General features: G+C 37.2%; 1 protein-coding gene across 2 annotated transcripts in view; it reads right to left on the minus strand.

The window, feature by feature from the left end:
- Positions 1 to 5,667: 5,667 nt before the first annotated feature.
- The window catches only part of FILIP1 (filamin A interacting protein 1), a 167,671-nt gene continuing 145,939 nt past the window's right edge, over positions 5,668 to 27,399 (minus strand). The window contains exons 5-7 of one of the 2 annotated variants that reach the window (XM_045543906.1): positions 23,825 to 26,630; positions 20,525 to 20,582; positions 5,668 to 7,911 (exon numbers count right to left, since the gene is read on the minus strand). In XM_045543906.1, coding sequence (XP_045399862.1) covers positions 7,871 to 7,911; positions 20,525 to 20,582; positions 23,825 to 26,630 — 2,905 coding nt within the window. In that variant the 3' untranslated portion in view covers positions 5,668 to 7,870. Of the gene's footprint in view, positions 7,912 to 20,241; positions 20,583 to 23,824; positions 26,631 to 27,399 lie in introns of those variants that run through there. The other variant, XM_045543905.1, reaches the window with a different exon arrangement.

Consider the following 27,399-nt stretch of genomic DNA (forward strand, 5'->3'; position numbering starts at 1 on the left):
TTTCTTTCTATTTTTTTAGTAGAGATAGGGGTCTCACTCTTGCTTAGGCCGGTCTCGAACTCCTGAGCTCAGACGATCCGCCTGCCTCGACCTCCCAGAGAGCTAGGATTACAGGCATGAGCCACCACGCCTGGCCTAAAATGGTCTTTTTACTGTTTGGCCAAAATAGATTTGCCACACAGATTTGCTTGTTGTGCTCTTTTGATGTTGGGTGATGCTTTAGCTCTCCTGCTTCTAATCGTATTCAAACCATTTCATTCACATCCGTAACTTAAGGATGTTTAAGTAAATTGAAGAGGCCTGAGAAATATGTCATAGTTTCTGCCAACATGAGAAAGTGACTGGCAATGGTTCAAATTGCTTCAAGTGACTGGGTTGTATTTTTGCTTGTTTAAAAAGATTTTTTTTTTCTCCTGTTCAGTTAACCATAGCAGCTGACTTTCAGGAGAAAGAGTGGTGTAGGATTTGTATAATTTCCTGTATTTACTGCATCAGAGATCGATTCAAACTGGTTTTGAAAAGTTATTTTTTAAAATTGATCTTTTCCTGATTTTTATGTAGTATATTTATTGAATTCTTTCAGTTAAATATTTAAGAAAATACTTTTGTTCTCACATTGAGAGATTGTCTGATTAAAGTCATTGGCATGATGAAAGATTTTACAAGTTCTTGCATAACCAGTCAGTAATCAGAAATACAAGTCAAACAAGATATTTTAATGATTAGTGTCAGTAGAGGGACAAGCAATGACACAAAAATTCCTTAGTAGACAGCCTAAGAATTTTGTTTTGGAAGGGAAAGAAATCAAGGTTTCATTTCTCATAATTTCACACTTTCTGTAAATGAAAGAATATAATTCTAATGAGACTTCAGACTTCACGACTTCTACCACATAGAATCTCTCAGTTGATTACATCTCCATGGCACCTATTTTTTCAGTAGGTGCCATCAATTATAGATAAGATCTTTTCTTCAAATATGATGTTGCTATCTCTAGGTTGACAGCCAACTGACATCTGTTACATGTATAACGTGAAGTTAATTATTTAAAAAGGGGGCATGGAGGTGGGAAGAGGCTAAGCTTAGTCCGTGAGAATCATCAACAGATAGAGCAAAGTTGATCTTTAAAAAATGCTAGTCCCTTATAAATCATATGTTTGGACTGTTTTTATACTTATTTTAAACTGACACTTTTCTATTTTTCTAAGTTTTAAATTATTGGAAGTCTGGGGAGGCGGAGGGCATTTCATCGTGATTTGTTTTTTGAAACACTTGAGTCACTACTACCTATAAAGTTACTCATTTCTTTAAAATAACTCCAACTTATTCTTGAAGAAGGACCTCTACAAAATGGGCTTAAATGTGAAAGTCAACTTTTGTTGAGCCTCAGAAGTGAAACACATTTTTTAGTCAATGGCACTAAATTTTTACGACAACAAAGGCCAAGACCAAGGACTTCCCTCTGGCCAAGACGCTATGAGGCACAAGGTAGGGGTTCAACAAACTGTTCCACAACATCGTTTTTATTGTCACTGAGTCTTCTGGGAGAAGTAATCTGCACTCACTATGTTCGCTTCCTTAGCCCAGTCACTCAGCAAAGCACTGCTCCCTTACTTGACCCTACCTATGCTGAAACTGCCTTGCTAGCTAATTCCCGCTCAGCCTTCAAGATTCAGGTCAGTAGCCATTTTGGGGAATATTTCTTTGACCTCTTGGGTGGAGGTAAGAGCTGTTCTCTTTGCTCAAGGCAACTTATATGTCTCTGCCCTTTCACTTACCATATATTATTTAAAAATATGTGCTTTTGCATGTTTTTCTGACTAGACATAAGTTCTTCAAGGTCAAAGACTGTTTTTATTCATCTCTAAATCTCCAACACCTGGCCAAGTGCCTACGCTGTAAAATGTACTTGATAAATCTTGTTGAACTGACCTGAGCTACTCTCAATGAATCCACATTTTAGTGGGAGAGAATCTGCAGACAAACAATTGAACTATAATGAGGTCAGTGCCCTATCAGATGTGTGTACAAAGCGTTATAGGAGCTCCAAGGAGGTGTCACACCTCATTCCCTTTATGATGTCAAAACTAAACTGTGAGGAAATAAGAATTATGATTGGAGTGATACTGTGGTTCTCCACCTAGAGGAATAGAGAAAGTTGAGTTTTATGCTATACGTACTACAAATGCTAAGACTCTGTACCTTGGATGTTTGTGTTCTTTTTCTCAAGCAAGATCTTAGCAGGTTGTGGTTGCCATGGAAACAGACGTCTGGCATCCTCCATTTCCAGGACATATTCAGTTTGTTAGTTTATGTAGTCCATTTGTCTCATTGCCTGCTTGCACCGATGCTCCATGTGGGAACCAATGCTCAGTGTCTGTGAAGTGAAAATGAGCACACCTCTCTCATTAAAGTAACGTAAACCGTCTTGTGGCCTGATGAGGCTCTTGTCTTTGTAGAGAGCATATCTTCCTTGATATTGAGTGATAATTGAGGGTCTTGTTTAATTCAGATCATCTGCCTCTGAAACCTTCAGTGTGCATAGAGGTTTCTTCAAGGGAAGCTTCAACAACCAGAACCAGCTGGTGAAAATCTGGCACAGAATACCTTGACTTGTGTTACTGCCCCTGAAGGAGCAACCCTTTGGGATTAGGTGTCAATAATTAGGTGCCTATAAAACACCCTGCCATTTTGACTAAACATATGCCTTGCTGTCAATGAGGAGAAAGAACTGCACTGAGAGCCAGAAAGACCAAAGAAGACAATATGGTTGTAGTCATGGAAAAGGTCTTCAAATACAGGGGGAAAACAGGGTGGTTGAAGGAAGGGTATGAAAAGGCCACTTCCTAGCAGAAATTAAGTGCCTTGACAAACATTTGTCCAGTGCCTTGTACTGGATATGCAAGCACTGCTTTTAAGAAGCTTACAAACCGGGGAAACAGCTTTGTACACCAACATCAGTCGATATGAGGTAGAATGGGACAAATGAGCTCCTGGAAGAAAGAAAAAGGTTTTTTACCTTAGAAATGCTTATCTCTGAAAGAAATACTGGGGATAATGCCAGGGGAAACTAAGGGATGATTGGTTGTCTTTAAAAGAAGAAGAAGAATTATCTGTGAATTCCAAGTAGGTGGATTCCGACACATTGTGGATCGGGTTGTTGTGCCTGCAGCAGCCAAGCCAGTGAGGGTTGCCCCAAGTAATCCACTCAGAGGGAGGCCTCAGTGTTGGCATCTTTCATAGGTTCTTTGTAAATACAGATTTCAAAAGCAGGTTTTAATGACATTAAAAAGCAAAGTACTGTGCATTATGCCCTATTGCCAACAAACATGGGGCCCAACCAAGTTCCTCTGGTTTTGCTACCCAAGGGAAAAGCCTCTTGCTCATTAAAGATGACTTTAGCCCAGGGCTCAAGGGGAAATCCATTTAAGAGCCTGAACTCCTTGAAAAATCATGGAATTAACAGACGATAACTTTCGGCTAGTTTTCTTAAACCATGTGCACGAAAGATTCCACTTCTCCAGGAGGACAGGCCACAAAGCCAACTTGTGGGCAAGAACTCCTAACATCTGCAACTTACCTGCAAAAAGCATCTCGGTTTAGATGGCATCCTTGCCTGCTTTTTTGATAGGTATATCTTTCAATGATAAACAAGAGAAACCCATTCCTTTGTCCCAATTAAGGGTCTGTGGGTCACCACATCTGGCACAGGACTGATAAATATTAATAAAAGGGGTCAGAACACAGCTCCACCCTCACTCCCAGGCCACTTTGTGGAAATCGTTACCCAACTGCCTCTCGAGAGGCTGGGCTGTGGACTGCTGGCAAAACCTCGAGGGCATTTGGTCTGAATGATCTACCTTTAGATTACCAGCAGCAGCAGTGGAGTAATATCTGAATGTTGATTGATGATGCATTTGGTGAGGATAAAGAGGTGAGGAAACCCTTTAGCCAGTTTCCATTTCTTGGAGTCTTACAACTGTCATCTTACTAAAGTATCAAACTGTGGTGTAATGGATAGGAAAAGCATCCCTTGTTTTGGCAGCCCTGCATACCGTATCTGCTTAACCATGGTGAAAGACACCATATTTTTAAGAAAATACGAAATGCAGAAGTGAAAACTTTTAAAGCAAATGATTTTAAATACAAAGATGGTTGTGTACTCATTTCAAATGATTTTAATTTTATGAATATTATGTTCCAACTCAAAAAAGAATATTGCACAATGCTTTAATGTTACAATTGTTATTTTTCTCACACTCTAGTGAGATTTTGATAAACATAGTTGACTTTGGAAGTAACACAGAAGATGCCTTAGTTGGTTAAATAATTTCAATAACCTGTGAAGAACTGAGAACAGGATATTACATTCATATAAAAGACAAGCACATATCCATAAATTCATTTGGCTTCAGTGAAAAATAATAAATTTCTTATATACTTTATGAAATTTAAAGGAGACAAATTAAGAATGGTGTGAAAATAGATATTTCTAAAATTTTTCAATGTACTCTTTTGCTTTTGAAAATCCATTAAACCTGCAAGAACTCTAAGTATATCTGATCACACTGTAAGCCTCTTAGAGAAGCTAACACCTGATATTTTTAAAACAAAATCTAGATTAAATAAATACAGTTCTGCACTATTAAAATAACAAAATCTGTGATGGTAAGGTAAAAGTCCCCCAAATAGCATAAACAAAAAACAATACCAGAAAATAAATGTATCATGTTATGGCATCTACAAACATTTCTGTTCAAATTGATGAATCTACAGCATTTCTCCTAGGTAACAAACAGTTGTCATCACATAGTTATGCAGTAAATGCTGAAAATTTAAGAAAAAAAATTAATGATCACTAGGTCAAAGTTAATTCCACCAAATTCTCTCAGTTTCTGTAAGTTTATTACAGCAATTTTTATTCTTTTCCTCCTTTTCCTTCTAATTAGCATTTTTAACAGAGGCGTAATACTGGGGGACGTATGCCTGAGGTGCCAATTATGTTTTTTTAAACTTCCATTTTGCAGTTTTGCTACTTTTAGATTTGTTATTTGTCAGATTCATTAACACACCCTACTTTTGCTATTTTTTAAATTCATTTCCAGGAAAATTCAAACACAGCATTAGGAAAAAAGGCAAAAACATTATGTTGCCTAATACACCATTTACTCTTGCTCTAGAACTGATTTTTATAAGCTGTTAATTATTTCAGTAGTGTTGGTGTCTTTATTAATGCTTAAACTAGAAATTCCGCACCATGAATTTTTTTTTTATGGTTGTCCTTAGATATAAGTAATTTTTCACATTTTGTGAATATTCCAGGCATCTGATACCTGGTATATTTATTCTATTCATTATCTTTGTCAAACCTGAACATTTTATAAAATACTTGAAAAAAAATCTCTGCAGAAGATACCCTCAGAAAACACTCTTATCAAAAAGGGTAAAATAATGGATTAGTTCAATTATGCCTTTAACTAGAAACACTGATTATAATTATATTTCAGAAAACATTTACAATTATTCCATTCAAAGATGATTCTCGTTCAGATTGATGATTGAGGTTGATTTGCAAAAAAGATATACAAATTATGTGAGTCTAGGATAGTACCAGAATTGCATGTGAGGGCAGTTTTTTCAATTGCATAGGGATGTGAGTATTTATGATCTCGTTTCCTTATTCACTAGATAAGGATATGACCAGTGTTTTCTATTTTCTGCTCATTTTGCATATTTTCTTATTTCAAAATGAATCTGATTACTTATCCTCATCTGTCACTCAGATTGTATTTGGGTTTCAACAGAGGACTCAATCATAACATGGACAGAGAAAATCTCAACATCTATCTAAATGACTCTGATTGCATCATCATCCTCACTGTTCTTGCAAGAACCAAATTTCATTATAAATTCAGGAGGGGAAAAAAACCCTTCAGATCCAAATATACATAAATTACTTGTAATATTTCAATTTGTAGTCAAGAAGTATATAAAATCTTATCCTCTAGCCTTTTCACTATAAGTGTAATAAAATTCCTACAAATGGGGGAAAAGTTACTTGCTTCAAATACTAATCTATGATAGATCAGAATATTTTTGCCATCAGAGGCATAAACATTACCAAATAAGGAACTTAACTGTGAGTCAAAAAATATAACAATACTAAGTAAAACTCTTTTCTAATTGAAAATATCATTACAGTTTCAACATTTTCAGAAAACAAAACCCAGTAACAAAAATTTTAAAAATCTTCACACATACACACTCTAGTTTTCTTGTCAGAAATCAAAACTCCAGAAGATTATGTGATGCTTTCACAATCATTTAAGCTAGGACAAGCCTACTGTAGCATTTCTTTTACTTTGAAAAATCAAAAATAATTTTAACATAAAATATTTAATTGATGATACATGGTGAATATGACTTGCCAATTCCACAAGGCATACCTTAAAATTCTCCAGGGTTAGCTAGGGAAAGAAATCCAGCTTCCACAGACTCAGAGTGGACTCCCCTCTGTGTACCTATAAACCTGGGCACAACCTGTGAACCGGAGAAATGGGCCAACAGTATTCTTTGTGTGGCTTTCAGCTACCCTTGTGACACTCGGAAGCATTCTCTCTTTAATCTCAGTAAAGTTACATGATACTTGATTTCCATATTCAGAAACTATTGTGTCAACTTTTAATTTAACTTTAAAGTTATCTTTAAAGACCTTATTGGTAATATATCCACATTTATAGTCTTCTAAAAAAAACTACATTACTAGGGATTCAAGTAGACTTTGGATGCACATTGTCACATAAACCTGAATTTAACAGCAGTTCTGATGTTGAGATTTGAGTAATGCATGTTAGGCTTTTTATCTTTAAAGAATATAACCTACATGTGGTTATGAAAATCTGTCAAAATCAAGGGAAAAAAGTTATTTATCCTAGGATTTCTCTTATAATTTTTTTAAAAGATGCTGACATATCTAGGTCAGTTGTTTTCAAGCTTTCATTGGGTTAAATTGTGAGAAATATCTTGATATCACAGCTCTTATTTATAAGTCTTGTACATATAAATAATGCAAACAGAAATATAATTGAACTGTCAGTAGAAGCTGTTTCTATTACCCATACTGGTTAAACTGGTACATCTCCTTTTATGAATTTGTCCCATATGAAAATCAATTCATCCAGGGTTTTTGGCCCAAAACAACAGAAAGAGCAACTTTACAGATTGGTTTGAAGTATTTAACATTAAGCTCTTAAGTCAGAGCATTATTTGTAAGTATTGAACCATGATCAGAACCATAGCACTGAACAAGCAATAATAAAATCTCTTCCAGAATCTCCTGCTTCTAAGTTTTACCTCTTGAATTTACAACTGGAAATGCAGTGTTGTACTTTCTTTTCCTTAGGAATAACAAATTGATATAAAGAAAATAATTAATAGATTACCATTTTGAACACAACAATACAAATACTTTGAAGAACTGACAGTGTATTCTACAGATATATGTGCCACAGACTATGAGAAAGGAAACACTTTAGGGAAAAAAAAATCACATTACAAAATGTATTATAAAAATAAATTACATAGCATGTGCCCATGGACCTGAAGGCTTTGCAAAAGGAAGAGAAATTTCTTTTGGCACAAAGATTGAAATGCTCTTGCTACATATTTTCATATAATCAGCAACACCATTTCCACCTTTTACATCATATTCTCAAAAAAAAAACAAAAATCACTGGAACTAGTAAAATATTTCCAGTGGTGATCAGTAGCATGGCGGACTTTAGTGATGATTGAGGGTTGTAGAAACACTATCCATTCAACAGGGATTCAAAGGAAGTACACACACCCAGTATGTGCTTGGTTTACCATTTCATCTGGAGTTCATGCGTAACTGGTGAATGATGATGCTTTCTATAAAGAAAAGAAAGATATGGCATTTTCAATTAAACTGAAATTCAAATCAGTAGTTTATTTAAGAATCAATACCACATCATTTCACTAAAAGACCATAGATGTTAAACAACAAAACAAACAAACAAAAACAACTACATGAACCTGTTAGGGTCTCTTGCAGTATTTTACTGTTCTTGGGTAACTTCTTTACGTTGGTATATGCTTTACCCTCAAAATTCGTAAAGCCCTTTTGAAGCCATGTCTAATATTCTAAAAATATTAGGTCAGTTTTAACCAAGGAAAGAACTGAACACAAAAATAATCATTACCATATACAAGCCCCATAATGGGAAACTAGACTATTTCTAGAAGTAACTCTATTCTCCCAGCCAAACTCATTCTGATCAGAACAATATCCACACCCCTTTAATTTCTTTTTTATTGTGTATGGTTTGGTGTTTTAATAAGGAGATAGTCATTGTTTATTCCTAAGAAGTCAATAAATACAGATGACTCACTTTTGTCTCTAACTGCTTCTTTTTGCATAACTCTATATGCTTTTAAATTTAAATTCATTCTCATAAAAACAAATTAAAAATAGATTGAGACAGTAATTAGAATAGTCCAGCCCCATGGTGAATATGTAATAATTATATTTATTTTGTTGGTTTTTCTTTTATATTAACATTAATGCCTTCATGAACATATGTCATCATCACTTTTTTTATTCTATCATTCAAGCACTATTTATTGAGACTGTATACTGTGCTAGGCATGGAACTACATTGGTGATTATAGTGAAACAGAGTCCTGCCATCCCTGAGATTATATACAGAACAGAGTAAAGAAAGTACCTAAGCCTCAAATAGTTTCTCCACCTGAAAAATTTGTTACCTCCCTGTCAACATATGGCATATGTTTTGAGTGCAAAATGTTATATCAGGGTCTATCGATAGCATGAGGAAACTTCCACTAATTATTTTCAATTTAATTTCAAATGCCTACTATTTGTTTTAGTTTTACTTAGGTAGTTAACATATACTGCCACATAACACATTGACTGCCATACTAGAAAAAAAATTTTCTGCCTTGGGGCCATGGTGCTTTATTATGAAAATAGAATAAAAACTTTGAAAACAAAACGATCCTTTCTAATTTAATGAAAACTTTTTTTTTATTGTTTTCTGTGCATGAGTTAAATGCAACTCGCATGGCAGTTAATGTGATAAGTAAACATAGCTATTAGCTATGTTTTCCCCAAATCACATTATTCCATCTTTTATTATAGATCTATACGTTCATGGTAATTATGCACAGTGGATGATCGTTTGTCAAAAAGAAAATGTTGGTGTGGGGGTTGGGGGGTGGATGATGGGAGGTTGCTTGTTGGGTACAATATGCATTGCTTCAGTGATGGATGCACTGAAGAAACTCTGATATCACCACAAGGCAATAGATCAATGTAGCAAAATTGCACGTGCCCCATGAATATATACAAATAAAACATAAATTTGCCAAAAAATATAAATAAAGGGAAAAAGAATGGAAGGAAATAAGGAAGGAAGGAAGGAAGGAAGGAAGGAAGGAAGGAAGGAAGGAAGGAAGGAAGGAAGGAAGGAAGGAAGGAAGGAAGGAAGGAAGGAATTGTCTTAATTTGGTTTCATTAACTTTACCTCATGATTACCAGTAGGTGGAGATATTTCCATTTTTTTCCCTCAGCCTTTTGGCTTGAATTTGAGATAAAACAGATAAGAAAGTAAAACAAAATATATAAATGTTTTATATACTTAAGAATATTTAGCTATCAAGGTTTTATAAAGCTTTTAAAACATACAGACAATATTTTGCAATACCAGAAAGCCTTAAAAATTATCTTATTTTTTTCATTGAAAAATAGTCCTAGCTTCAACTCCTTTAATGGCTAAAAATATATCAAAATCTTTAGGAAAAAAAATGAAAACACTAATTAAACATTATGTAGTTAATAATTACCATCCAATATTAAAATGCTATTTCTCACTACTTTTTAAAAATTTCTGTAGTAGGTTTTAAAGAGTAAAATGACCTAGGTCTCAAATCCCCCTGGTAAAATTAAAGTATCTTTAATTTCCTTTCCTTAAGAAAGCATAGAAAAAGAGTAAAATCAGACTTGTTCTTACTGTGGATGTAATTCAGAAATCTTGTGCCTTTGTTTCTACATACAAAATAGGGTATTAGAGATCATCTCTAAAGTCTCTTGCAGGGTTGACATGTTGTAGTACTAAAATACCTTCTTCTTTCTCCTTGAATATGCAAACCTGTAGATTCCTGGAGTTGCCTTCTCTTAATCCTAGCATTTTGAAAGCTCCATAATAATAATAGCTTTTTAAAATTAGTATTTGGTGAAAATAGATATGGCAAAAGGGTCCATACATAGAAGAAACAATGTCTTGACTGGACCACTACGTTTAATTATTATATTTAAATTAGCAAACTGGTAATCCATACATGGTATGTATGCTAATGCTATTAATCAAATTATGTTATCATATAGAATGTCCCAGAAATATTTGCTAATGCCAAATAAGAGTTATTTTATATAAATTCTACTTTAATAATAAGAGATGGTATTTAATATTTATGTACATAAACTTTATTTAAAAGAATACTATTAAGACCATTTTATATACATGGAGACATATTTCATCTCATTTCTAGAGATAGTGAGACAAGATATATATGATAATGGGTCTATTAATTGAAACTTATTCAACAGATTTATTAAGTGTATAGTTGCTTATTAGCTAGGTTTTCCCCAAATTTCAGCTGAATTTACTCATATAAGAATCACCCAGCCAACACATAAAATTGTGAGAAATTTTTAATGGCAATATTGCTTTGAGCCATTAAATTTTGAAATAACTTATTATATAGCAAAAATATCTGCTGCACATGGAGTCCACAGTTGCCAGAAAAAATTATTAATGCTTTAGAAATTGATGACAGTATTTGTATTTTTTTTAAAAAGGTTCAGAGGCAGAATTCCCAAGTCTCTTCCTGTTTTTTTATATAAAGTACAATAAAATAGCATTATAAATTTTATTGAAGTTACAGAGTCAGTGAGCAAATTTTATTCCAAATTTTACTGTGTTTTCATTTCCTCCTAGAGCAAGACCCAAATATAGGTCATTTGGGGCCTTTAACATGACCTCAGTAAAATCAGGTATAATCCTGTCATAATTTTTCTTTTTATCAATATCATTTTTCTGACATTAGTGATTTATAGAACATTTAATAGGCAGATTGGAACCAAAGACCATAGTTAGTTACCACTTCTTTCAGCAAACTTAAAATGGTCAAGCAATTAAATTTGGAGCCCTCTGATATGCAGACATTAATACAATTTCCTTTTTTTCTAACTGGAAGGAAAAAAAACTTCTAAATCTTAATGAACATATACATATGGGAGATATTGGGTTTTTATATATCTTTGACATTAACAATTTACCAAAATGCACTTACAGACATTTTCTCCTATATGTTTCTCTCTGGTGTTATCTTGATGGTTTTTTCCTTAAGAAACTTCAGCTAACGCATTAAGTGTGTTATTATAACATTATTGTGCGATGATGTGGCATATTGATTCTTTTATTACACTAGCTATTAAATAACTTCCATGGTAAGGAAGTTCAACATATTATCAATGCCTAATTACACTTGATTTGTGACCTTACTAAGTACTCATCCTCCTTGGCTAATATCCAAAAACTACTGGCCATCCAGATAACTTCAGATCCAAAGCTGTGTGTGTGAGATGGGATTTTGGGAGAAATTTGGGGGAGAATGTCTCTTGAGTGCAGAGTGGGGTAAACTCACAACAAATTGGAATTCTCTTTCCTCCCAGGAGAGCTCCTTGGCTGTAGAGCGGGAAAGACGTACTCCCTGAAAAGTGAATACCTCCCTCCCTAGCAGTGCATATGTTTATACTCTGCCAAACTCTCTGCAAGGGAACACCTGAGCTCTGAATTTTAAAAATCTGCTCTAGTAAGTGAGACCATATCTCTTTATTAGCTAGCTCCTAAGTTCACACACAAAAGACAAAACATAGCAGAAGTTCAACGTGTAGCAGGACGTTGCATCAGCAAAGAAAGACTGCTTCATCTACAGGAAACTCTACACCAAATTACAGGAAAAAAAATATCCTCTTGGATTTTGCCTCAATTTGGCTGGCCTATGTATAGCCTGCCTCCCATGTTCTGTGGCTTCCTACCCACCAGGGCCTCTGCCTAGAGGCTTAGGGCAGTGCTGTTATTCCTCTCCAGCTACCAAAGCTCAGCTTGAACCTGCTCCCCTCAGGACAGTCTATCCACTGCAAAAATGTCCTACATTCCATACACCTTCTACAAATAGAAGTGCCTAGTTATTGTTTACTTTTAAATTTCTCATTTTCATAAACTGCTTCAGGGTTCTGTCCTGTTATTATCACATTCAGAAATTAATCAGAGTTCTGTTAAAACATCTGTTTTAAATAGGAAGTTCAAGAAACTTCCTCTGTTAACTTGGACTTGTATTCCTTCTTTTGGATTCAGCTCAGCTAATTAAAAATACTTCCGATAATCAGTTCTGCCATTTTTTCTAGGAAACTTTTGAACCAGATGATATAAACTCACTTGGGGTTTCTTAACCACCTAATAGTTTATTTGCTTCTTTCCAAAACATTTTCCATTCCACCATCAGCCCAAATCATCCCCTTTCCTCCCCAGGTTGCAGGAGTTACCAATAATCACAGGTATAACCGATAACTTCTTTTTTGGGCAACCTAATCTGTAGCTCTCTGAAATGGATTGCTGATTTGTAGACACAAGCAAATTTGAACCAGTTCTCTATTTTTCAATCATTTAGTTTTTACATAAGTAAAACCAAAATGATGGAAAAATGGGTATTTGAGCCAAGACTGCTCAGGTTGTACTTTTTTGGACGCAGATGCTAACTGCCTAGATTGTTCTAAGTCTATGGCTGGTCACAGAATAGCACGGAAAATAACATTATGTGTGAAAACTGAAGTCATTGCACTTTTTAGGTGGGGACAACTATTCATCAACAATTGTTATAAGAACTTTTTCACATATAGTTTCTATGTAGATATCTCAGTAGCTCAAAATCATTTGGCATTATTATTTTGATCTAATGAGTGTGAATGTTTTAGTCTATGTTTAAATATATTCTTGAATGCTCACTTGAAGTAGTTTCATCATATGAAATGATAATGTACTGGGAGAAACTGAATAAATGATTTTTGATTCTGGCTTAATCATTAAAATGATGGTTAGACATCTCTAAGCCTCGGGTGTTTGTTGTTATTATTGCTTTTGATTCTTATCTTTGGTTTTTTTTAATTGTCATTGTCGTTTTTCCTCTTTAATAATAGAGATAATTATCCCCTTGATCTCTAAGTTCTGGTTCAGTTCTAACCAGCTCTGTGATTTTGTACATACCTAACATTAGCACAAGTAGAGAGGCCAAAAGTGCTTTTACCAGATAAGCAGCTAATCATTCATTCTTAGGAAAAGTGTTGTGGTGGCATCGTGTACATTGCTTGCTAAATAATAGTGAAGCATACCATATTATGACTATAAGAGCGAATGCCAGAATCCTAAAAGATTATAGCTCAATGCTAGACCATAATCCAAGATAAAGTGATTTGCCAAAGGGTACCCAGCCTTTTTGTGGTGGAAGAGAGTCTCCTGGTTTTCAGTCCTCTCGGGTATCTCGTCCATTGTTCAGCAACCCTCCTTCTCTGGATGTTCACTGCGGTGTCTATCCTAAATGTAAATCCTGCCTGTTAGTGCTGTTTGGTCATTTAAAATGAGAGCCTCTCTGTTCTATTTTGAGGGTGCTACATGAACTTGAAGACTATGACAAACCCCTGAAACTTTGTTCCCTAAAGTACCTTTCACACTCCTCTGTGGGAGTGAGAGAGGGTGAGGAAAGGGCCATTTGTAATTCATGAGTGTATGTCATGTTTGCACTTCACAGAAAGCGCTCAGGCCTCCTTCTTCACACATGCAGTTCTTCAGAGGCAAGAACTCCCCAATCCAGGCTTCCTGACTGTTGCATCCACTACTGCTATTGTGCCTTTGGAGGGAAATAGAAGTAACTTTCACCCTCCAAAATGACAGTACCTGGATTCCCTCTAATTCCATGATTTCCCTACCTCTGTGTTCTCACACATGACTTGTTAGTTCCTAACATGTCATTCTCACAAGGTCTGTGTGGCAAGGGGAGAAATCATGAGCACCTCTTTCTTGCCCAACTTTCTGCCATTCTTTAGCTGCTAGTTTTGTTTTTCTACAGGGAATGCCAAGATTTTCACAGCAATGGAGAGGCCTTTAAACCCCAAGATAGATTCTGAAATAATAGTTTATCTTCCTAGAGGAGGCAATGTTTGTATAAGAGATTTTGAACAGAGAAGGATGCAATCAACAGAAAGAAAAATAGGAGAAAGTGCAATTCAGGGAGAAGGAACAGATTAAGCAAGTCAGGAAAGGTGGTATGGCTTGATATTCAAGCAATTTCAGAAGCCTGGAGTGCTGTGCTTTCACCAAGGGAAAGGGAAAGGTGCTCAAAAGATTGGGAGGTGAACAGCTCAGTCACAGGGAACCTTGAGTGCCATTCTAAGGAGTTGGCATTATATTCTGTAGGTAATGAGATTTGGGGGCAGAGGGGAGTTCAAATAGAAGAGTGATATAATCAACTTGCACTTTGGAAAATAAAATGAAAACAGATTTGAGAGTTTTGAGTCTGGAGATTATGAGACCAGTTAGGAGTGTATGAGAGTAACCTAGATGAGAAATAATTAAAACCTCAATTTAGGCCACAGTGAGGGAAATGGAGAGGTGGATTTGGCGACTAGAGATGTTAGCGGGTTAGAATAAGCAGGACTAGGGCTGGCACGGTGGCTCATGCCTGTAATCCTAGCACTCTGGGAGGCAGAAGCTGGAGAATCACTTGAGGCCAAGAGTTTGAGATCAGCCTTAGCAAGAGTGAGACCCCATCTCTAGAAAAAAATAGAAAAAAAATCATCCAAACATGGTGGCACATGCCTGTAGTCCCAGCTACTTGGGAGGCTGAGGCAGGAGGATTGCTTGAGCCCAGGAGTTTGAGATTGCAGTGAGCTATGATGACACCACTGTACTCTATCTCCTGCAACAGAGCAAGACCCTGTCTCAAAAAAAAAAAAAAAAAGGTTTAGTAGGACTTGCTGAATGAATTTACTGGAGGGCTGAGGGAAAAGGAGAAGCCTAGATGGTTGCCAGATTACTAGCTTGGGGGACTGGGTAGATCAGGATACCCCTGCTTAGGTGGAGAATCATAAGAGAAGATTGGGAAGAGGAATGGGGAGGTATTCAGAGTGGTTTTTAGACAAGCTGAGTTGGAGATAATATAGTACAAAGTTGGATATACAGTTGAAGATAGAGGTTTGGGAGTCATCAGATATGGGTGCATATGAAGTAACCAGAGCAAGCATGCAGAGTGGAAAAATTGCTTTTGAAAGAGATGTGGGGAACATCAGTCCTTAACATGTATGCATAAAATAAGGAGCCAGCATGGGAGACTGAGGCAGAGCAGGCAGAGAGGTGAAAGGAGAACCAAAGAAGATTAGACGTCTTGGTCACTGAGGAAGAAGAGCACACCCTAACTCTACCTTCACCCTTCCCAGCGATGAGAGGCTTATTTTCTAGAAAAACTGACCTTAGAATCTAGGCACAAGAATCAGCAGCATAGACTGAATGCAGGGGAGTAAAAGTTTAAACCCTGAACTAAGAAAGTCTCATATCACCCCCCTGACCTATTCCCAGAATGCAGAAAGCCTGCCCCAGGAAGGTTATTGGAGGATGGTTCCCTTTAGAAACCACTGGAAGATGTACTTCAAAACATAGATATTTAGATAGATAGATAGATAAAGGAAGTAGAAGATAAGGAAACAGAGGCTTAATCACAAGCAAAAGGACAGTGACTGTGCAGCAAGCCTAGAGGACAACCAGGCCAGACTGAGTAAGGAAGCAGAGGGTTGAACTAAGAAGACCTTCAAGGAAAAATATGAAACTGATGTGCTTAAGTGTTTGGAAAAATTACTGATAGGTGTTTGGCAGATCTAGTGGAGCATTTGGAAAAGCATATAGACACATAGAAAACCAAGCAGATGAAAAATTAAGGCAATTATTCTTTTCAAGGGGGAAAAGTGGTAAGAAGAGGAGAACATAATCATAGTATACTACTTGGCTCCACAGGGAACAATATTTAAGTTTACACTGTAAACAGAAACATATATAAATTTATAAATGCTGGCTGCTGATTTCTCAAAAAAAATTTTGGTATAATCATATTGGGAGAATAGGAAAAAGGGAAGGGAGGGGACAAGTGAGAGGGCTGAATCTTCAACAATCAAAATGATAATGGGGGAGAGGCAAGGTGGCTCATGCTTGTAATCTTAGCACTTTGGGAGACTAAGACAGGTGGAACACTTTAGCTTAGGAGTTCGAGACCAGCCTGAGCAAGAGAGAGACCCGTCTCTACTAAAAAAAAAAAAAAGAAAGAAAGAAATTAGCTGGACAACTAAAAATATAGAAAAAATTAGCCAGACATGGTGGCACATGCCTGTAGTCCCAGCTATGCAGGAGGCTGAGGCAGAAGGATTGCTTTAGCCCAGGAGTTTGAGGTTGCTGTGAGCTAGGCTGACACCATGGTACTCTAGCCAGGGCAACAGAATGAGATTCTGTCTCACAAAAAAAAAAAAAAAAAAAAAAAGATAATGGGAAAACAAAAGCTATAACTCTGGAAATAAAAAGTCAGACTACAAGCACATTATTTAGAAATATCAAAATAAATCCCAGAAGAAACAGCTAAGATTTGGAACTGGTTTTTCTCTAGGGGAAAAAAACTGAGGAAAGGGATAAGGAACATCTGTTTTCATTGTCTTTTAGCAGTGGCTGATATGTAAACTATGTATATGAATTTTTTTAATAAAAACAAAAAGTAATTAAAGAATAAATGAGAAGTGTGAACATGGAGGCAGGAAATATGTTGTGTTCGTAGCTTACCTGGGCATGGAAGGAGACAGGGCAATAGCTACAGAGGACTGCACAGTTGAAGGAAGAATTTTGCTAAAATGGAAGAGGTCAGAGCATATTTATATCCTGTGTGGAAATGGCAAGTGAAAAGGAGAAGTTGAAACAGAAGAGAACAAAGACATAACTAATGAGGAGACCCAGGAGGAGGAGGTAGAGGGGAAACACTAAACTTTATCCAGGTTGAGGAAATTTTGCAATCATACATTCCCATTTACTGGGAAATCCTCTCTCTGTTCATCTCCTCACCCTCTTTCTCTCGCCTTCCAGCTTCCAAAATAAATGTGCTCTTCTTATCTATATCCCTGCGGTTTTCCCAGTCAGGAAAGTCTCACTCTTCCTTCAGTATTCTGACTCTATGAGGGAATGAGAAATTATAATCTTTTTACATCTTACGTTCTTGAACTTGTTTCTACATCCCTGAAATCATACTCTTTCCACACTACACATCAAAGCTATTTCTTCACTTCTTTCTTGAAGACATTCTAGTAAGAGACCTGGTAACACCATCAATGAATACATTAAAATCTCTAGAGAGAGCCCAATTGCCACCCATCAACCAATCCTTACTGGAAATAAAATAGTAACGCCAGTAGAAACTGAATACAATCCTTTTTAAGCAAGTGACCTAGATGTAAAGCTGACATTTTCAAAAAATGATAAACACTCCTAGAGCTGTGTCCCATATTGGAACATTTCTGGGACCATTCCTGGGACCAGTGTCTTCTCTGTAGTGGTATAGATTATGCCCTGCATGTCCCTAGAAGGCACCATCACATTGAAGTCTGTGGCAATGGCACACACCTCCCACCCATGAGTCCCCCACCCACCTGGAGTTTTTCAGGGTGAGACCTGAGCAGCAGCGTACACATCAGCCATGGTGAGACCCCTTTTACTTTACTGAACAATACATTTCAGGACCAGAAAAGATTCTAAGCTTTTAATCCCATTTACTTCTACAAAAGCACATTAAATTCCATCTTAAAAACAGTATGTTCACAAATGGAAGCTAGAGTTGGAATGCATTTAATGCTCCACCTCCTATCCCCAGTGGATTTTATTTGAATATGTGGTTTAAAGCAAAGCTATCCAATAAATGTAGAGTTGGTTCTAAAATTACAAAGAAAAACTGCCATGGTGGTTACTTTTTATCATTTCTGAAAAGTGAATATGCGCTGTTCTGCCAAGTTTTCTTAGCAGTTGTACTTTATAGGTGGCTCTCTTCCAAGATCTAGATGTCTAAACCTCCTATACATGCACTTAAGCCTTCAGAGCACTCTCCCTGCAGATGGTATGGACTTCCAGGAAGAAACAGCGTAGTAAGCATGGTGTGAGCAGGTAAAAGCAAAAACAGCAGCAGTGGCAATGAGATTATGATAAAAGTTACTGAAGAATGGCAGGTAGAGTCAAAATGAATGCAGTGTTTGGTTCTTTTGACACCTCATTTGTTCAAATGCATTATGGTATGGTACAGTAACACTAAATACTTCACAAAGGCCAAGGAGGCATTAGTAAAAACAGTGAATGATCTTATTTTTGAAAGAGTTGGATGTCCACTTTATGAAAGAAGAAAAATTCCCTTTTTAAAAAAATACAAGTCAGTACTCTAAGTGGCAAGCTCTCTTGTTTAAACTTGTCCAAAATTGTATTTCATAGTCTTTTTTCTACATCTCTCTCTCTCTCCAATCTTGAAATCTCATTATTATGGCATGTCTTTAACATGGTTGCTCAACATTTTTTCGTACATATGCTAAGAATTGATGAGCAGTACGCAATAGAGATCTGATTAAAGTGAATGTGAATACTATAAGGTATCTACATCTACCACCACCACATACAATTCAAATCCAAATTCTGCAAGTGATAAGAAATATGGTGTGGAAAATAACTCAGAGAAGAGCTTCTTTATTATGAAACGTTAATTCATGGGCTAAAAACTAAGCAAACATCTTTTTTTTTTTAATCTGCCTTTTCCCAAATATCAAGAGAAGGTGCTGTCCATGTAATTTGGGAGCCCTCATGGTTCAAAAATGGGAAAATAAAAAATTGTAACTTTGTTATTATTGTATTTTTGTAAAGTTTACTCAATTGGCTCAAAAATTTTGGCAAAGGTGCAGCCTACATGACACCTTATATGCTAAGCTGGGGGTTACCAGCCTTGAACTCATTTGTGGTTCTGTGACTATGAAGCACAATGTCCACTTTAACATGGTTAGTGTCACAAATACACCTGGCATTTTGCATTCACACTCTGTTTCATGCTTGTTAAAACATGCTTAAAAATTAAAGAAAATTATTCAAACGTGAATAAAAGTGACAGCAATAATAATTCACTTCTCCACACCACACACTCACACACACACACACACACACACACACACACACACCCCAAATCATGAACTGGTTCTATAGTTGCAAGTAAAGTTCACACTTAACTGAGGAAAATATTTGAATTCAATTAAGCTATGCATCTTGTCATTTTTTTCTTGGCATTAACGTATCAAAATTTACTTTCTGCTATTTTCTATCCATCACAATCTCTGTTGAGCTATAAAAGGCCATTTGGCAGCTCTATTCGAACTACTCCACAATTTAAATCAATTGTACATTTGAATAGAGCATGAGTCTGACATTAATGGTTCTAAAATTATTGCTAAAGAAATTTTGGGAATCTTTTGGAAGGAGCTAAAACTTCTATAATACACACAGACACACAAATAAGTAAAACTCTGTTTTTAGGATTCCATATTTCATTTCCACTTTATTTCACATTCAAATTATTATCTGAAATCATCTCAGAGGCTTTCGTTTTTGCAGAATTTTAGAGGTCCAGGCCTTGTGATAGCTACGTGATTTTTTTTCCAGCACATAATGCAAATTCAGGATTTGATAGAGGCAAATGAGAATTGTTAAACTATATCTTATTTCATAATAGAATTTTTGAAAAATAAAGTACTTTTGAACGAGGTCTATTAAATTTGGCTTATAATTAGGAAATATGGGAACCAGCCTTGGAGAGCATGTGATCCAGCCCCCACCTCTTACTGATGAAAACACTGAGCCTGCTCAGATGGTTAACTGATGGGTACAGTTGCTAGAAGCAAAACTAGAACTAGATAGAGGCCAGGCCCTGCCTCAGGCCCAGTGTCTTCAACAAACCACAGCGGCAAACAGTAGTTTTGCAAATTAGTTCTGTTCCCCAGCATCAAAACAAATGCACAAAATAGGAAAGACACATGGCTATTAGTTGGTTATTTTATAAACAAGGTATTTAAAACTTAAATTAGTACACGTAAAGAGTTGGCACGAGCAGACGAAGGTTGGTTTTCACAGCAGCGGTAGCATCTGCACGACATACCCCCTCAGCCACTGCCCTCAGCCCTTCCCCCCTCCAAGAGAGGTAGCGCTGCTGGCTGCAGATTTCTTCAGCTCTATTTTCATAGACTGAGTCTCAGCTCGAGGCTCGAATTTGGTCAGATTTCCTGCTCCTGGGGCTGCCACTACTGGCTTTCCTGCTTTCATACCTTTTGACATAGGAATGCGGGTGGGTGTAGGCCGCTGGGATGACCCATCTTGTCCTGACTGTAAGAGAGAAAACACAGAGACAACAAGGGAGATGTTGGTGAGTTTCCCCTGGATATGCCACCAATCTGAACATTAGCAGGACTCTTACCACCCGAAGACCTACAGACAACCCTTCTGCAGATAAAGGAATTGTAAGAAATTTGGAATCGGTATCTAGTCCTCTCAGATTACCTCCCTTTCCCTTCTCTTGAAACATCTTTGCTTGAAACTTCCTTTCCTTCTCAAGCACTAACCTACCTCCTCTACTCTTACTGAAGATGACCTTGACTCTTATTTCACAGAGAAAAATATAGGCCACCAGGCAAAAACTCAGGCCGTGTTACTCCTACTGTCCCCTGGTTACCTCCACTCTTCCCCCTTTCCTTCATTTCAGATGAAGCAGCAATCTTTTCACCTGCGAATGACCTCAGACTCTTCTCACTTTTTATTGTCATTGCTGACCATACCCTCTTTCTTAAAGGCTGCAAACACTCTCTTGCTGTAATTTCTTACCTGAGTCTCATCAATTCACCACCTGTCTCTGACAACTTCTTTTCAATCACTTTCTGACTCCTTGCTGCCTTCTTAATGTGAGGGTCACTATGTTCCATTCTCAGCCCCCTTTTAATTTTTTCACATTCACCCTAAGAATAGCCTTAGTTATTACACCATGTGTCCAAGCCCCAGGACCTCTAGGCTTCAATGCAGATCGTATTCCCAACTACTCACTGGCCATTTCCAGTGTCCCCCAGATATCTCCAATATAACATGGTCCAAACATTACTTACGCTTTCCCCAGCAGTTAATGCTCCTAAGATTTTCATCCTGTCCACCCAGACATCCAGACCAGAAACCCCAGAGACACCTTCTATACTCAATTTGTCATATAATCTTTTTGATTCTATCTTCTATATATCTCTGTCCTCATTTTTACTGCCATAGTTCAAGCCTACACCATCTCTAGCCTGGAAAATTGCAACAGCACCCCTGTCCTTAGCCTCTGTGCCCTCTCATTTATCCTTTAAATTGTTTTCTAGACATATCTTTCTAAGACATAAATAATGTAATATTTTTCTCATGATCATTACCCTTTCAATGGCTCCCTTTATCTATGAGATTAAATATCAATTTCATAATAAGACATGTGCCTCCCTTCAATACCTGACCCCAGTTTGCTTTTCCATTTTCTGCTCTGGCATTTTTTCCCCATGCCCAACTGCAGCAGCACAAGGGGATTGCTCACCATTCCCTAAACACTCCACACTCCTTCACATTGTCATGCCTTAGCACTGCTGTTCTGTCTATATCTCCTTCCCTTTTCCTTTTTGAAAAATCTCTCCTTATCTATGAATACTTCCTCCCCTGTGAAGCGTTCTCTGTTAGTTCCTTTGTACACACCTCCATCATGGAACCACTAAGTAGGTTCCAATCCTGCCTCTCCCACTACATCAAGAATTTCTAAAGTCTTCTTTGTATGCCAGCACCTAACCCCATGCCTAAAGTATAGCTGACACTCAACAACTACTGAATGCATAAATGCACAGATGAACTAGCTTCACCATTTAAATTCTAAGAGGGATGTCCCAAACCTTTTGTTGTCCTTGCTTTTGTAGGATCTAATATACCTGAACTAAGTGGGCCGTCGTTCAAGCCTTAGAAATCTTAGACAGTGGTTCTGAAATCCTATTTGTGTCTGGGGTTTAATCAGTAGTTAAAAATGTTGCTACAGAGGGTAATCTGAACCTTAAAATGCAAATAACATGTTGTAGCAGAAAATCTACTCTAAGTTACAGTGACTTAACACTTTCACTATCGTTTGATAAAATGCAGCAGAAAGAAGCAAGACCCTACACAACCAAGCTACGCTCTGCATTGACTAAAAAGCAGTATGGAACCATTTGAAAAGGCTAAACAATTCCAAATGCTATTTGGATCCCGTAGAGCCAATAACTAAAAGCTGTAGTGGCAAATCAATTAGTAAGTCATAGTTTGACTTCTGTCTTGAGTATATGTTTGTGCATGGAGAATTAAAGCAAATTATATTAAGGATATGGGAAAATAAGCCACAGTTTCTATTTAAATTAGGAGCTTCCTGTCTTTCTTAAGAGATTTCAGTATATGCCATAGGATTTGTTCAGAGTCTAGGACTCATAATTTCTAGTCTATTAGCTTAAATTAACATCTAAATAGGACATGCACTTCTATAATTACATTTACCAATTTGCCTCTAATAAATGGAGACCATTACTGGAAGTATTTTGAAAAACGGAATTTATTTTTAAGCTCTGGTTTTTGTACTTTAGACGTGCTTTTTTGTAATCGTTCATTTAGCCTTCCAGCTAGTTATTAAATAAATATTTATGAGCAACTGCTTTTATAAGATATTAAATAAAATAGTTTTTAGGCATATAAAAATCATTTCTTTTTTACTTTAAAAAAGTTTTGATATTAAAATATTTTAATCTTATTTTTGGAATAAAGTATGACTATTGCCATACCTAACCACATATTGAACATTTTAGATTATAAAAATATAACCTAGGAATAGTTTTAATTCTTCCTGCATATTGACTGTTTCCCCCAGTCCCCATTTAAAAAAATACTTTGGGCTGGGCATGGTGGCTCACACCAATAATCCCAGCAGTTTGGGAGGCTTAGGTGGGACAATTGCTTGAGGCCAGGAGTTTGAGACCAGCCTGAGCAACAGAGCAAGACCCCATTTCTACAAAAAGTAAAAAAAAAAAAAAAAAAATTAGCCAGGCATGGTGGTGCATACCTATAGACCCAGCTACTTGGGACACTGAGGCAGGAGGATCGCTTGAGCCCAGGACTTCAAGGTTACAGTGAGCTATGATTGCACCACTGCACTCCAGACCCTATCTTTACAAAAATAAAGAAGTAAATAAGTAATAAAATAAAATGTTTTTAAAAGTATTTTAAACATAAAACCGAATTTCAAAAATTATGTATACTGTATGCTACCATTTCAAAGAGGCCATCTTTGCAAGTATTTTGAGGTCTGCATAATTTCCATGGATAAGTGAAATTTTCTCTCAAAGTTGGCCCAATTTGTCAACATATTAGGTCAGTCACTTTTAAATTTCATTTCTCATTGTAGCTTGTCCTCTAGGAAACATCTGTTGGTTGGTCCAGGTAGAGTGAAAGACATATGCTATGTTTTATTGTCAGTGCTGTGTTAGTCTCACTACTCAGTTCTCCCTCCCTCCACTGCCCTGCACTTTGGAGCCTCTTCTACTCACCACTGACTGGGTTCCTCGAGCAGATGAGGTTGTGACCGGGGTTATGGTGATAGTGCTTGTCACTTTGCTTGCACCAGGGCGTGAAGAGAGATGGTTCCTGGGAGAACGAAGGACAGTGCCAGTGGAAATTTCCTTTTCAGCTGTCACATTGACTGGTCGGACAGTAATAACTGGACTTACTCCTTCAGCTGAAGTCCCAGGGGATCGTTTATACTGAGAACCTAAGTGAATGTGAATTTTATTGTCTTCTGTAGTTATAATATTGGCATTGGAGTTGTATTTCCGTACTGGAGTCGGAACAGTCTGTTTTTCTGGAGTGACTTTGAGGATAGTCCTTCCCATGGGCATTTCCTGGGATTCAGGTGAAACTGCAATCTCAGCTGGTGCTGCTGATGTTGACACTGTCATGATCTGGATGGGGGATGTGGGCCTGTCCACAAATGTGCCTCTTCCACTTTCTGGGGTCTTCTCTCTGGAAAATGTAGTAATCGTGACAGGGGACATGGCTCGTTCTGTGCCAAGAGTAGTATCCCCACCTTTTTGTTTTTGAGACATAACATTTGGTGATGGAATAATGGTTATCCTTGGTTTCTGATTTCCTAAGGTAGGAATGACGGTGGTACTAGAAAAAAATTCTTCAGATGTTGGGCTTGTTATCTCCAGAGTCGCAGTACTGTTCTCATGATCTGGTGTCACTCGGATATGCAGGGGCTGGCCCTGCTTTGGAGAAAGGACTAGCTCTCCTGGGTGCCCTGGACTGGAATTTGTTCGAGGCCCTTTCTCATGAGCGATTGGGGGGCCATTTTCCCTTTTTCTTGCCCATGGATTCCAAGACCTTCTCATAGTGAGCTCATTTGCTGCTGGAGGATACCTGTCTAGAACAGAGGATCGTTCCATAGGTTTTTTCAATCCCACCTGTCGAAGATTACTCATGATATGATTTTCTTCCTGAAAGGATTTCCGTATGAAAACAGCCGGCGTTTCCTCCTCTGCTGCTTCACTGCTGACTGCATCAGTCTGTATTCCAGTCGATGTCACAGGAACGTCCACCATTCTTCTTCCATTCATGCTAGGTCTAAGAGCTCGGCTATAACGCTTGGAGAGCTCCAACTCTTTGGTCAGATTGAGGACCTCCTGCCCCATGTTTTTGTTCTTATTTTCTTCTTCCATAAATCTTTGTTGAAGGACAGAATAATCTACTTGGAGCTGAGAAAGCTGATCTTCTTTGTTCATTAATTCGTGAATTTTCTCTTTAAGAGCTTGTACTTCGGCTTTTAAGTCTCGACTTTTAGCTTCTTCCAGCCGAAATCTGTGTCTCAGCTCAGCTTCCTGGCTCACAACCTCTCCTTTCTCTATTGCTTTATTCTTGGCGATCTGGTGCTTGATCTCTTCCAGTTGTTGGGAGAGGAAGTTAGCCTTATCCTGCTCAGTTCTAAATTTCTGCTCCAGCTGATCATACTCATCCTCTGTCTTCATCAAATCTCCTTCGACCACCTCCAATTGTTGGAGACGTTTCTTCAGTCTTTCAATTTCAAGTGTTAGTTCCTTAATCTTATTATCTTCTGGGCAGGTGAGCTCAGGTCCTTTTCGAGATCTTCCTCTTGTTATTTCTCTTTCCACTTCCTCTATACCATCGAGTCTCTTCTTTAATAAGTCAACACTGCAGCTTAATTCAGAGGATCTTTCCTCTTCACTTTTCAGTTTGCCTATCAACTCATCTCTCTCTTTTGTCAAATTGTATACCTTTTCCTCCATTTCAGATTTCAGTTTTAAAAGCTTCTTACTTTCTTCAATTAGTTTTTCAGTTACATCCATAACCTTTCCTTGTTCCACCTTAAAATTTTTATTGAGTCCATCCACTTTTCTCTCTTCTTGCTTTATTTTTTCCATCATATTTTTCCTTTCATCAACCAGCATCACAGTAAATGACTTTAATTTCGTAAGATCATCTTTTAGGTTTAATTCAGCCTTTTCCAATCTACTTTCAGAACATTCAAGCTCTTTAACTCGACTCTTGACCACTTCCAATTCATTTAGCAGGTCTTTGGTTAAGTTCTTTTCTTTCTCCAGATTTAAATGTAGCTGGGTGCATTCAGATTTACTCTTGCTAAATGCTTCTTCCAATTTCTCCAGTTCAGACATTCTCTTCTGTAGCTTCTCAACTTCAATTTTGAGCTCCTTACTATGGTGTTCTTCCTCTTGCAGCTTCTTCTTCAATTCCCTGCACTGGGATTCCGTTTTAGTGATCTCCTCATCTTTCCCCTCCATTTCAAGCACACGCTTTCGGAGATTTTCCACTTCTGCCATGAGGCTGGAGTTTCCACATTCTCCTTTGGCAATTTTATCTCTTAATTCCTGAAGTTCTTCCTCTGCCTTTTGAAGATTTTTGTTGGTCTCTTCTAGCTCCTCGATTCTTTGAGTTAAGCCAACCAGCTTGAGTCTAAGTTGCCTGTTGTGAGACTCTTGATTAGCTAATTTAGCATTCATCTCTTCATGCTCTTGAGAAAATCTTGAAGCTTTGTGCTCAAAGTCCACTTCTAACTTGAGCAATTTCTGTCTATCTTCTTTGGATTTGGAAGTAATGGCTCTGAGCTTTTCTTCTTCTTCCCTCAGTTTCTGAGTAAGATCCTGTACTTTCTGGCTTTGCAGGCCAAGTTGCTCAATATGCATTTGTCTTTCATCCACCAGCATGAGTGCAAAGGACTTGAGTTTGACAAGCTCATCTCTTAGTTTATTGAGCCGCTTAGCATTTTCCTTTTCTTTACGGGCTTGGTATGCCTTTTCTTGTTCAAGGAGCTTTTTCAACCTAGAAGACAAAATATAACTGTACGTTAAAAGAATAATCAGCAGATAGGTTTAAGTCTTGATATTAAATAAAAAACAAAATGCTACTACAACAAATCTCTTATCTATTGCTGTAATATCAAATTTTAAAAATTGCTATTAATGACACTAATAAGAAGTCAGGATATTGGTTACCCTTAGAGAGGGGTAGTGAGCAAAAGCAGGCATGAGGAGAGCTTTTGTGGTGCTAGTTTCTATTTTGTAATTTACATGTTGGTTATACAGGATTGTTTAGCTTATGAAAGTTCAGTAAGCTGAGCACTTATGTGTACCTTTCTGCATGGCTGTTATACTGTAATAAAATAACTCTTAAGTAAAACTTAGGTTGTTCAATAATAATGACTATTTATATGGTGTTTTCTGTACTCTAGGCACTAGTATTTATTTTATCCTAACGGCATCCCAATGAGATATGTATTGCTACCATCATCACAATGAGGAAAATGAGACACAGGGATATTACATAACCTGCCACAGATCACAGAGCAAGTAAGTGACAGTTCTGGGATTCTAATTCAGCCAGAAGGGCTCCAAAATCCTTACTCCTCACCTCTGCATCTTATGATTTCAAGAGAAGTTTACTTTAAATGAAATGGAAGGCCCAACAAGAAGAGCCTTTGGATTTTCTTATTTTGAACACTTGAAATAAAGTATGCAAATATCACCTGATATGGAAAAGATAAGATGGGCTTTTTGATACAAAAGCTGATCTATGTAAACTGATTTTAGTT

The sequence above is a fragment of the Lemur catta genome, chromosome 2 (genome assembly GCF_020740605.2).
Source record: "Lemur catta isolate mLemCat1 chromosome 2, mLemCat1.pri, whole genome shotgun sequence".
Taxonomy (NCBI): domain Eukaryota; kingdom Metazoa; phylum Chordata; class Mammalia; order Primates; family Lemuridae; genus Lemur; species Lemur catta.